The sequence below is a fragment of the Syngnathus floridae genome, chromosome 6 (genome assembly GCF_059516105.1).
Source record: "Syngnathus floridae isolate MCC-2025c chromosome 6, RoL_Sflo_1.0, whole genome shotgun sequence".
Classification (NCBI taxonomy): domain Eukaryota; kingdom Metazoa; phylum Chordata; class Actinopteri; order Syngnathiformes; family Syngnathidae; genus Syngnathus; species Syngnathus floridae.
Window position 1 is genome coordinate 15,810,698 of NC_142418.1, and position 11,803 is coordinate 15,822,500.

An 11,803-nucleotide genomic window follows, 5' to 3' on the forward strand; every position below is an offset into this window, starting at 1 on the left:
AACAATCAGGAAGTAATTGTTGGTTAATTGTATTACTTTTTACTTAACTGTTCCTTTTTTACCGATTTGAATTTTCCAGGTATACATGAGTAATCGCGTGTGTGTGCGCGTGCGTGTTTGCGGTGGTGGTGCGTCACTGCTCTGGTCAATGAGATGACGCGCGTGCGTCGTGCGCGCCCACATAAAGGATGGCCTGCGCTTCCACGCGCGCTCACACGCTTCCAGACACTCAGTGGGGCACACCGTGGAGGCTGCGCTCCTGTCGGACTCTGCGGTGGATTATCACGCCACTTTTTTGGGTGATCTTGGACGCTGGGGACTTAATTGGGAACTGCTTTTCGGACTGGGGGAGTGTAGCCCTTCGGTCTGCGCGTGCGCGTCTTGGACGCCGAAAAGTGGGGGTCCACAAATGAAAGTGGGGGGCGCGCTCGCCTCGCTCTCAGGTGCACACGACGCAGCTGAGGATGCAGAAGTCACCCGTGGAAGATGCCAACTTCCTCTCCAGGTTCTTCTTCTGGTACGTTCCAGGATTCTCGGGCGTGCGCGTGGAATGCAATATGAACGAAAACATTGTATTATATATTGCTGCAAAAGTAGAAATGAAATTTGACCATCAATTAATTCTATATAAAATCTAGATTTTGATAATTATTGTTTAAAATTCTTCCCTGCATCCAAAAGGAGCCCAAGTTGGTGTGCAAGCCAATGAGACAGTTGGAACTTCTCAGCACAGTTCTAGTACCAGTCGGCTTGAGAGTCATGGACATGTTTTTTTTTTTTTGACGAGTCTATTTTGTTTTTTTTCTCAGGTGGACGTCTCCGCTGCTCAGGAAGGGCTTCAAAAAGAAGTTGGACCTCACTGACGTTTATAAAGCTCCTTCATACGATCTTGCTGGTAACCTCTCTGAGCGGCTCGAAAGGTAGGAGATGTCCCACACAGCGTGTTTTACATCCAAGATTTTGTCGTACTTTCAACTCAAAATCAGATCATTTTCAAGTTTTTATTTTGGTTCCACGTGCACCCTTTTGCCCCTCTTTACAGTTGTAGGACATCTCGCCTGCTTCTCTCAGAGTCCACTTCAAATACGGGCTGGCATTTGGAAGTGCCCAGATATAAACTGAAGCTGTGTGTGCCAAACAAACACACATTTTTGGGTCTTTTTTCATGTATGATGTTTTTGCTTCGACGTCAATAAAACAAGGACCCAAATTCCAAATTTTTAGGGATCCTTCAAAAACTAGTAATTGGTTCTGAAGGCACTTTCAGTTAGTACGATAAGATTCAATATACTGTTCTTATCTCTCATGAGTAGAGCCACCAAAAATTCTCAGCAACCAAAACTCGAAGACAGTCAGCTCCACAAGGTCAAATCATGACCGGCTTCAAAGAAATTGTCTGATTTTAGTGAAGAAAGGTGGTTGCATAACAGGACCACAGTGTGTCCTTGACTCCCTGACACATCAAGCGGCCCCGTGCCAGCAAGTGCTAAAGACTCGACCTTTTAAAAAAAAAAAAAAAAAAAAAGTGCACCGGTGAGTGATTGGCTTCATTATTTTGAGCCGGCAACACAGTAAAAAAGGCTTCTGGGAACGTGAACTTTATCTTCTATTAAAAGCTGCACATCACTCGCTGGGCTGGAGAAAAACACTTGACGAAAGAGCTGCGAGGCAAGAACAAATCGTAAGACAGACAGGAAATGAAAAAAGCAAGAAAATGCAAAGTGCAGTTTGCCGAGTGAGAGCGGCTCTTCTGGGAACCCTCAAAACAACACACGGACTGTGGCCAACCGTGTTCGTCACAGCAAACCTAATATCTTTTTTTTTTTGCCTCACATAGTCAGCAAAACAGTTCTCGGCAGTATAAATCTCGCCAAACACTTTAGTCCTCTTTTTAATCGCTGATGTCCTTCTCTTGTCCTTTCATGCTGTCACTCAACGTGTCAGTCTGCTCCTAAATGAGCCCCGCAGAACAAAGATGCTTCTTTGACCTTTTTTCTACCGTCTCGCTCCGTTTGTGGGAAGCTAATGCAACGATGTAACGAGGTTAACGCGAGTAAAGGGAGAGATTTAAGTTCTAGCTGTGTTCTTTTATGGGTTGTATTTGTTTGTGGTTTTTAACAGTATCCTCACATTGATGCCCTCACATGGAGTAAAGAAGAACCAAAGTCAGAATTACAAAAAAATACGTCCCCGTCTGATTGGATGCTGTTATGTAGTAGCAAGCAGGCTAATGCTAACGTGTTGTTGTTTTGTCCACGCAGAGAATGGGACAGAGAGGTGGTCTCGGCCAAGAAAAAACCCAGTTTGATGCGAGCACTGGCACGATGCTTCCTCTGCCCCTTTGCCTTTTTTGGGGTCCTCCTTTACCTCGGGGTGAGCCATCTTGTTTTTATACAAAGATAGGTCGGTAGACATATTGTGCTTACGGGAGACATGATGAACTTTGGAGTCCTTGTATAAAAATCTTTGAGTGCCCAAGTGTGAAATTTAACAACAAGGTGAACTGACTATTTGTTCTCCTAGGAGGCCTCGAAGACCGTGCAGCCTCAGCTCCTGGGCCGCATCATCGCCTCCTTCGACCCTTTCCACGAGCCTGAGCGCAGCCAGGGTTACTTCCTGGCACTCGGCCTCTGCTTGCTCTTCACCGCGCGCTTCCTGCTCCTGCAGCCGGCCATCTTCGGCCTCCATCATCTGGGCATGCAGATTCGCATCGCCCTCTTCAGCCTTATCTACAAGAAGGTGAGAGCGCGGAGGGCATTTTACATCGATTTTAATACTAAAACCTTTTTTTTTTTTTTTTTGTGCAGACCTTGAAGCTGTCTAGTCGGGTCTTGGATAAAATTAGCACATGTCAGCTGGTGAGCCTGATGTCGGCGCACCTCAACAAGCTGGACGAGGTGAGCGCAGCGCCATCAAAGCAACCATATATACCAGCTTCAAAACAAAAAGGCTGACTTCTTGGGACGGATACGCTGACCATTTTTCACATTGCTAAAGTCAATCCGGCTTTTTGGAGAGCAGGAGTTCTATCAAGCCAATATTGGGGAAGGTCAGGTCCAGTCGATGAGTTTGTTGGGCTTAGCAACGCTAACTGAGAAGGTGGGCGAGTCTCAGCCGAAGGTCCCTGAGTGCACAATAGAAGTTTGACAAGAAACAAACAAACACAATCGCACAACCGATGATGCAACGACTCAGCCCGCAGGGTCGAAGGCAGATTTGTCGGGGACACGTTGAATGTGGAAGCACTCTGAAACTTGCTGACATACAATTAGCGCCTGCGTTCAATGTGACGGATTGTGTGTGTCTTTGAGGAGGTGGGGGGGGCTTACAAACCTGGTCATGCTCCTGTGGGAAAGACCAGGATTATTTATATTTCTTCACACCAATCCTGCACATGGGACTTCTAGGAAGAAGGTTGGGGTTAGTTCTCTTTCATTCTTATATAATGGACTGTACGTGTACTTTGAGGTTCTTACTGAGTGACTTCAAGCTAGCTACTATTCTGATGGCCTTAGTGGAGATAATAATGCTCCTGTGTGTTTCTGTAGAGCCTGGGCCTAGCGCACTTTGTATGGATCACACCACTGCAGTGCATCCTGTGCGTGGGTTTGCTCTGGGAACTGATCGAGGTGAACGGCTTCTGCGCTCTGGCCGCTCTCACGCTGCTCGGCATCGTCCAGGCCTGCCTGGCGCAGAAGATGGGACCTCACCGGTAGGGGCAAAACAAGTCACCTTTGCATCGTGGCCTCTTTTTATGGTCCTTGTGAAGAGATGGACTACTTAGAACCTCCCTTCTGGTCCATCTCTCATCTGAAATGAGATTCATTCCAATTGATTGATTTCATAGTGTTAAGCGAGCCGGGATGATCAACCGCCGCCTGGCGCTAACTTCGGAGATCGTGGAGAACATCCACTCGGTGAAGGCCTACGGCTGGGAGGAGGTGATGGAGACCATCATCAGGAACATCAGACAGTAAGAAATGATATGAAAATATAATCAGTCGTCATGCAAAATGTTACTACTTGGGGAATTTTTTAGCATTGAGCTTACACCAAATTAATACTCATCTTCCTCCTCCTTAGGGACGAGGTGACCCTGACGAGGAAGATCGGCTCCCTGCGCTACTTCTACAGCGCCGCCTACTTCTTCTCTGCCATCCTGGTGATTGTGTCCGCCATCGTGCCGCACGCGTTGGGAAGCGGCATCATCTTGCGGCGCATCTTCACCACCGCGTCCTACTGCATGGTGCTGCGCATGACGCTCACCCGCCAGCTGCCCGGTTCCATCCAGATGTGGTACGACACGCTGGCGCTGGTCAAGAAGATCGAGGTGGGCTCATCCTCCAAGCATCTCTACTCAGAAATGGGACCTCGTGATTAATTGATTTTTATTTTGGCCTGATATAGGATTTCTTAATAAAGGAAGAGTACCGGGTTCTGGAGTACAATCTGACCACCACCGAGCTGGAACTCATCAATGTCTCTGCTTCCTGGGACGAGGTGAGCGAGCTGCGGGACTCATCCACTTCGGGAAAAAAAAAAAATTGGAAAAAAAGGCCTGGAAATAGAAACATTGATGCCACCCTCCTATAATAAAAATAACAAAAAAAAAATTGCGAGGCGGATGTGCTAACCACTTGTCCACCACGCTGAAGCCCAGCATGATCATCAAAATTGCTCCTAATGAAAAAATTTGCATGATTCCAGGGCATTGTCGAGCTCTTTGAGAAGATCAAGCAGGAGAACAAAGCGAGCGGTCATCCCAACTGCGGCCTCTTCTTCACTAACCTCTACGTCACGCCCGTGCTGAAGAACATCAGCCTCTACCTGGAGAAAGGAAAGATGTTGGCGGTGGCCGGATCCACCGGCTCCGGAAAGGTGAGACTTCCCTCCCTCGCGGTGTTTTTTTCCTTTATTTTCATTCTTCACGTGCTCTTTCCTACAGAGTTCACTCCTCATGTTGATCCTGGGAGAGCTGATGCCGTCCGAGGGTAAAATCCGCCACAGCGGCCGCGTGTCCTTCTCCTCGCAGACCTCCTGGATCATGCCGGGCACCATCCGCGACAACATCCTCTTCGGCCTCACCTACGACGAGTACCGCTACACCTCCGTCATCAAGGCTTGTCAGCTGGAAGAGGTGCGTGCATGTTCATCTCCAGAAATGTTGCGTTTGAAGGACAGCCGTGCCGAACGGGGAGTTGTTAGGAAAACTGGAATAATAGTGGGACAACATTGCACAAATTTACAATACAATATTTTTTTTATGTTTAACTCTCCACACGTTTCTCTCATGGAAGCCTTCAAAAATGTTCTGCTCTCCCCAGACACAATCGGATCACACACGCGCACACACTTTCATAAGCCTGATTGTTGAGTGAAGACCCCCCTCGGTGGAATAAGGTCCACTCTGTTACCATGGAAACGGTTGCTGTTCTGTCACTGCGATGTAACGTGAGCCGGTTGCTCCTCCATAATGGACACGGCAACACGGGAGGGAGACACAAGTTAGCAGTGTCCGCTCGAGGCACCATAACTTAAAAACATGTTTTGACTAGCAGAGAAGAGGCAAATATCTACAAGGTGGAACTTTTGATCATTTTATTTCTATTGATTATGGAATTATAGTGTTTCTGATGATTATACTGAGTAAAATGCCCGCTTTGAGAATTTTTGTATAAGTTACGTAGTCGGTAGATGAGATGTTTGTTTTGTCTGTGAGCAGAGATCAGGTCATCACGCCGCTTCGGATGAGAAGCCGAGTGCACTTTAAGGTGTTTTGCTCTTAAACATTTGCTGTTGCCACAGCAAACAAACACAGTGTGCACTATCCACATGGCTCTGCCACCGACGGCAGCCATCTTGTTCCCTCAGGACGGTGTCAGCGTCAACACGCGACAGCCAGCTGATGTCACATAGATGTTTTTACACAAAATGATGACTCAGCTTTTCGGCTATCCATATCTGCAGAGGTGGGTCGGGTTTCCGTGGATATTTTGGTGGAAGCCCATAGTGGATTGTTTTCATTGAAAGATGTTCCAAATTAGCTTGGAGGAGAAATTAAAAGGCGTTTCCACGTTAACCACGCCAGGCTCCTCAGTCCGAGCCGACTGACTGTAATTCCTGCCTATTGTTGGGCCCCCGAAAGCAGCAGTCAGACCCCCGTGGGGGGTCTACGCCACTGTAAAGTCCCAAAAGACTGCCGAGTTGCTCAGCCGTTTTATGTGGCCTTGTTTATTATCTACGAGATGAGTGTGATCACGAGCTGTTAAACCCGCTCTCAACTTGGTCCTTCATGCAATACGTCAGGAGTGTGGAAGGTCCGTTTCCAAAAGGTAGGAGAAGATTTAACCATCGTCACAACTTTGATGCCATCAATGATGTCGACGACATTTGTGTCCATTCCAACTGTGCTTCCATGAATACTAGCTGGTAAAAAAAAAAGTTTATGAAAATGCAGCCTACTGTGTCTTTAGTCATTTAAAAACAATATTTTAAAAAATAGTTATTGAAAGGCAGGAAAGTGGTTTGATTGTCCCCAGCTAGAATTCATTTTTTGCATCCTATCCTTGGTGTATTTTTTTTTTTAAAAGCACCTCTGGACATGTTGAAAAGTCACTAGTGGTTTTATGTGGCTTTTTTTTTCGTTTTCCATAAATGCTGCATCATTTCTGGTGTTTGATGATCTCTCCCACTCAAGTGTTGCTTTCATTCCATCGCTATCACAACGCACCGATAAACCGTACAAAGTATCTCAGACGCTCTGTTCTCGGCAGCTCAGCACAGTCATTTCATGATTTCATTATCAAATGTTGACATTACGATGTTGCGCTTTCCCACGCAGGACTTTGCCTTATTGCCCGACAAGGATAAGACGCTGCTCGGCGAAGGAGGCGTGACCCTCAGCGGTGGTCAGAGGGCCCGTCTGGGCTTGGCCAGGTACTTCCCGTCTTTCTTAAAACAGTACAAGGGTGGATTTCAATAAGTGAGAACATGAAAGAAAAAAACTGACGTTAAAATCAAATCATGAACTCACGTTACACGTGCTCATTGAATATTAATTTAAATATATTGTACATTGTTTGTCCATATGTGTCGGTGGAATTACACAAGGAGCAAAATTCACTTCAGGTTGTTTCTCTGCATTTATGATTTTTACCTATTGCGGATCGGTCTGGAACATATCCGCTGTGATGAGGGGCGTGTGTGTGTGTGTGTGTGTGAGGGGGTGGGGGTTTCATTTACAGGAAACATGTTCGCTAAAAGTGCTTTACGGTCTCCAATCTGCTGCTGTTTGAAGTCTCATTAGGGTTTTATGGACCTCATCAAATGTGTTTGTGTGTACGTGTCTGTGTTTGTGTCTGTTTGTGTGTGTTGCAACACTCTCACATTGTCATGCATAATTTACAGATTTGATTAATTGCATAAAGTGTCCTCCCTGCGGTCAATTTGAAGCCTCATGAAATTCATTTACTCCTGCTAGCAGCCATCTTGTCCATTTTTTAATTTATTTTCTCCTTGACAAGTAGCTAACCCTTTCTAATGTCTTTTTGTTTGTGTGTGTGGCTTTAGGGCGGTGTACAAAGATGCAGACTTGTACCTGCTGGACGCACCTTTCACACACTTGGACATTGTGACTGAGAAAGAGATTTTTGAGAAGTAAAGTATCACAGATGAATTTATAACACATTCACACAAAATCACACAATTTGTTGTTTGACTGGAACGGATTAATGTAATTTCCACTCATTTCAATGGGGAGCGATTATCTGGGATACATTTAGTTTGTGTTACGCTCTGGACGACAGAACAAATTCTAAGTGCTCACGTATGTCATCAGGTGCGTGTGCAATCTGATGTCCTCCAAGACTCGCATCGTGGTGACCAGCAAGCTGGAGCACTTGAAGCGCGCCGACCAGATCCTGCTTCTTCACAACGGCGACTGCTACTTCTACGGCAGCTTCTCGGAGCTCCAGGCGCAGCGGCCCGACTTCAGCTCGCTGCTGCTGGACATGGAGGCCTACGACAACGTCAACGCCGAGCGCCGCGGCTCCATCCTCACCGAGACGCTCCGCAGGGTCTCGGTGGACGAGAGCGCCGGCTTCCGAGGTCCCGAGTCCAGGCGGCAGTCTTTCCGCCACCCCCCGCCTCCTCCGATTATCAACGGATCCCAAGTCGGTGGCGAAGGCTACCCAGAAAAGCGCAAGCAGTCGCTGATCCTCAACCCTCTGGCCGCCGCCCGCAAGTTCTCCTTTATCGGGCAGCAGAACACCAACGGGGCGCCGCCCGCATCCATGGAGGACGCCGTGCGGGATCTCTCCGACAGGAAGTTCTCCATGGTGCCTGAGGACGACCAGGTGGAGGAGGTACTCCCTCGGGGGAACCTCTACCACCACGGCCTGCCCCACCTGAGCGGGCAGCGCCGTCAGTCCGTGCTGGCGTTCATCACGGCCACGCCAGGCCACGATCGGCACGAGCAGCAGGTGCAGACTAACTTCCGAAAGAAGGTCTCCATCGCGCCGTCCCACTGCGAGCTGTCGTCCGACCTGGACATCTACTCCCGACGCCTGTCCAAGGACAGCGTCTGCGACATGAGCGAGGAGGTGGACGAAGAAGACATGGAGGTATCTCATTGTGTCTTTTCTTTTTTTATCACTTGCAAAAAGCCTTTTTGGAATTATGAAGTGGCATTCGGCCGCCTCTCTCATTATTTTGAAAGGAATGCTTTGCGGACGAGCGCGAGAGCGTGTTCGAGACAACGTCGTGGAGCACCTACCTGCGCTACATCACCACCAACCGGAGTTTAGTCTACGTCCTCATTTTCATCTTCTTGGTCTTTGTCATTGAGGTAATCACATCCCAAAGCATTCGTTGATGCATTAAGATTCATCAAGGTCAAATATTTTTTCTCTGACTTAAGGTTGCAGGGTCAGTCATTGGCATTTACCTCATAACTGAGTAAGTGAGACCTTCCTCAAAACAGGCTTGCACCATATTAGGTGTGCTGAACCCTGAACTTCTGCCACCAGAAAAATCTGGAGGGACAGCGCCAACCCGTCCTCACCCAACTACATCAGCGAGCAGCACCCAAACGCCTCGTCGCCGCCCACCCACCTGGCTGTGATTGTGACGCCCACCAGCGCCTATTACATCATTTACATCTTCGTGGCCACTTCGGAGAGCGTGCTGGCTCTGGGTTTCTTCCGAGGCCTGCCGCTGGTACACACCCTGCTCACCGTCTCCAAGAGGCTGCACGATCAGATGCTGAGCTCCGTTTTGCGCGCTCCCATGGCGGTGCTCAACACCATGAAGACGGGTTAGTGATCGGTTGCTAGGTCGGCAGATTTTGGCGGATAATGACGGGCTCTCTCGTTCCGTGCCAGGCCGCATCATGAACAGATTCACCAAGGACATGGCCACCATCGACGACATGCTGCCTCTGGTGCTCTTCGATCTCATTCAGGTAACACACGATAAGAGGAGCTCTGTGGTCGTGAATGCCGAACAAAAATTCACTTTTTTTTTTCCCTAGCTGTCATTGATCGTCTTGGGGGCCATCTTCACCGTGTCCATCATACGTCCGTACATCTTCATCGCCGCCATTCCACTGGCTGTCATCTTTGTCATCCTCAGGAAGTACTTCCTCAGGACGGGACAGCAACTCAAATTGCTGGAGGCTGAAGGTGAAGCTTTGAGATTATAACAACAAACAAAACCTTTTTGTGGTGTTGACCTCAAACGACAGATTATTGTGTAGTGCCTTCATCGAGCTTTTTAAGCTTGACGTAAGTGTTTTGCGTATGGGAAAGGAGCGCCGGAGTTGCCGATGCACTTTTGAGCTCTTTATTGAACTCTGGGTGAAACTCAAACATGAAGGAGGAAAACATGAGAGAGGAAGAGCGGAGATGAGCCCAGAGGAAATGATGGAAGAGGGTGACCACAGGAAGTCCGCAGTCAACCGGAGCTCTGTTTCACGGCACAAATAACATTGATAGGCGGTGACACAAGCCTCCCTGACGTGAGCTCACGTCAAAAAACAAAAAAAGGTCTGACTCAGCTGTGGTTAGCACTCTTTCTGACCGTTTTCAATTTGGCCTGGGCTGTCGGTGGAATTGTTGCACTAATATTGGCACTAATGTCTCAATGTGAAGGCAAGGATCATCGTTCTGGTTTGTGTTTGGACACTTGAGTCGGAATCTTGTGATGAGATTGACCACAAATAGTAAATGTATAGGAAGGTTTGTTTTTTTGTAAATCTTTTTTAAATCACCCCTGACTTCTGACCCTCAACCTTTGACCCCTGAACTATGACCGCCCCACTTCTTGACCTTTGACCCTTGACACCTGACCCTTAATTCCTAACTCTAAAAATGACCATGCTTTTTGTAAAAAAAAAAAACAGAAAAAATAAACACTGACCATCCATAGTAAGTTAAAAAAAAATACAAAGAAAAATTGGGGTTAAAGAGGTGTTTAACTCATTGTAAATCTTTTTTAAAACACCCCTGACCTCTGACCCGCAACCTTTGACCCCTGAACTTTGACCCACCCACTTCTTGACCTTTGACCCTTGACACCCAACCCTTAACTCCTAACTCTAAAAATGACCATGCTTTTTGTAAAAAAAAAAAAACACTGATCATCCATACTAAGTTAAAAAAAAAAAAAAGTTAGGGTTAAAGAGGTGTTTAACTCATCGTGGCTGGTTATAATGCTGCAGAAGATCAAAATAATTGGGTCAGTGCCACTGACACAGACACCACTTGGTCCTTTTTGGACTTCCAGCTTGCCTGCCACAAGAACTGAGTCTAACGATTGGACGGAATGGGATTTCCTTCATCCCTATCCTGGTCCTGGCAGAAGCATGCCCGCCCAGCAAAACATTAATCACTCATGTTGAGCCCCCCAGTAGATGAACTCATTGTTTGCTGCGGTTGTGCTCCCCCCCCCCTTGCTACCGCTTAGGGTTTCAAACATTATAAATGGATTCTCTAAGCACGCAACCATGCAGTTGACACCAAACCTTCTCACAGTTGATCAATTTCCAAATTGTAGTCACAAATATTTTTCTTCCTGAATTGGTGCCATGCAGCTCGCAGTACAATCTTCTCGCACGTCATCATCTCGCTGAAGGGCCTGTGGACCATTCGGGCATTCGGGCGTCAGACGTATTTCGAGATGCTCTTCCACAAGGCGCTCAACACCCACACGGCCACCTGGTTCCACTACCTGGCCACGCTACGCTGGTTCCTCTTCCGCTGCGATGTCATCTTTGTGCTCTTCTTCACCGCCGCCGCCTTCATCGCCGTGGGAACCAACCGTGAGTACATCATGATAAAACACCACACACCACTTCATGATCCATGATTAACCCTTAAAAATGACCCATATTAGAATTTGTGTTTTTAAACATCTTTATTTTGAACTTTTCTGAAGACATTTAAAAAAAAAACAACCTCACCGGGTCATTTTTTACCCACAGATGCATCTAAGGATTAACATATCTTACACCACCACAACTTCCATTCATTCTCAAAACACTCTGGATCCTATTTGGAGACGATAGTTGCATGGGCTTCTTTTGTTTCTCTCCTGGGTTGACCCAAACCCTAAACTAACAATAATTTGCAAACAATGGACAAATATGTGTATCAGTGAACATCATTAGTACTGATGTTGTTGAATGTCCTAAAAGAATAATTCCACAGGGTGTGATGAGTCTTATTGAGGCTTATCTGACCTCTGCAGTGTGTCCACTGCTGCTGTCCTACTGGATACAATGTCACAGCACAGGAAATGTGTTCGT

At 47.1% G+C, this 11,803-nt stretch overlaps 1 protein-coding gene across 1 annotated transcript in view; it reads left to right on the top strand.

The window, feature by feature from the left end:
• Window positions 1-195: 195 nt before the first annotated feature.
• cftr (CF transmembrane conductance regulator) overlaps window positions 196-11,803 on the top strand; it is a 21,046-nt gene continuing 9,438 nt past the window's right edge. Inside the window, exons 1-20 of the mRNA XM_088378436.1 lie at window positions 196-517; window positions 810-920; window positions 2,262-2,373; window positions 2,524-2,739; window positions 2,808-2,897; window positions 3,549-3,712; window positions 3,848-3,973; window positions 4,084-4,330; window positions 4,408-4,500; window positions 4,708-4,878; window positions 4,946-5,137; window positions 6,842-6,936; window positions 7,570-7,656; window positions 7,838-8,621; window positions 8,717-8,845; window positions 8,918-8,955; window positions 9,027-9,313; window positions 9,381-9,460; window positions 9,530-9,680; window positions 11,090-11,317. Coding sequence (XP_088234562.1) covers window positions 465-517; window positions 810-920; window positions 2,262-2,373; window positions 2,524-2,739; window positions 2,808-2,897; window positions 3,549-3,712; window positions 3,848-3,973; window positions 4,084-4,330; window positions 4,408-4,500; window positions 4,708-4,878; window positions 4,946-5,137; window positions 6,842-6,936; window positions 7,570-7,656; window positions 7,838-8,621; window positions 8,717-8,845; window positions 8,918-8,955; window positions 9,027-9,313; window positions 9,381-9,460; window positions 9,530-9,680; window positions 11,090-11,317 — 3,454 coding nt within the window. The 5' untranslated portion in view covers window positions 196-464. The remainder of the gene's footprint in view (window positions 518-809; window positions 921-2,261; window positions 2,374-2,523; window positions 2,740-2,807; window positions 2,898-3,548; window positions 3,713-3,847; window positions 3,974-4,083; window positions 4,331-4,407; window positions 4,501-4,707; window positions 4,879-4,945; window positions 5,138-6,841; window positions 6,937-7,569; window positions 7,657-7,837; window positions 8,622-8,716; window positions 8,846-8,917; window positions 8,956-9,026; window positions 9,314-9,380; window positions 9,461-9,529; window positions 9,681-11,089; window positions 11,318-11,803) is intronic.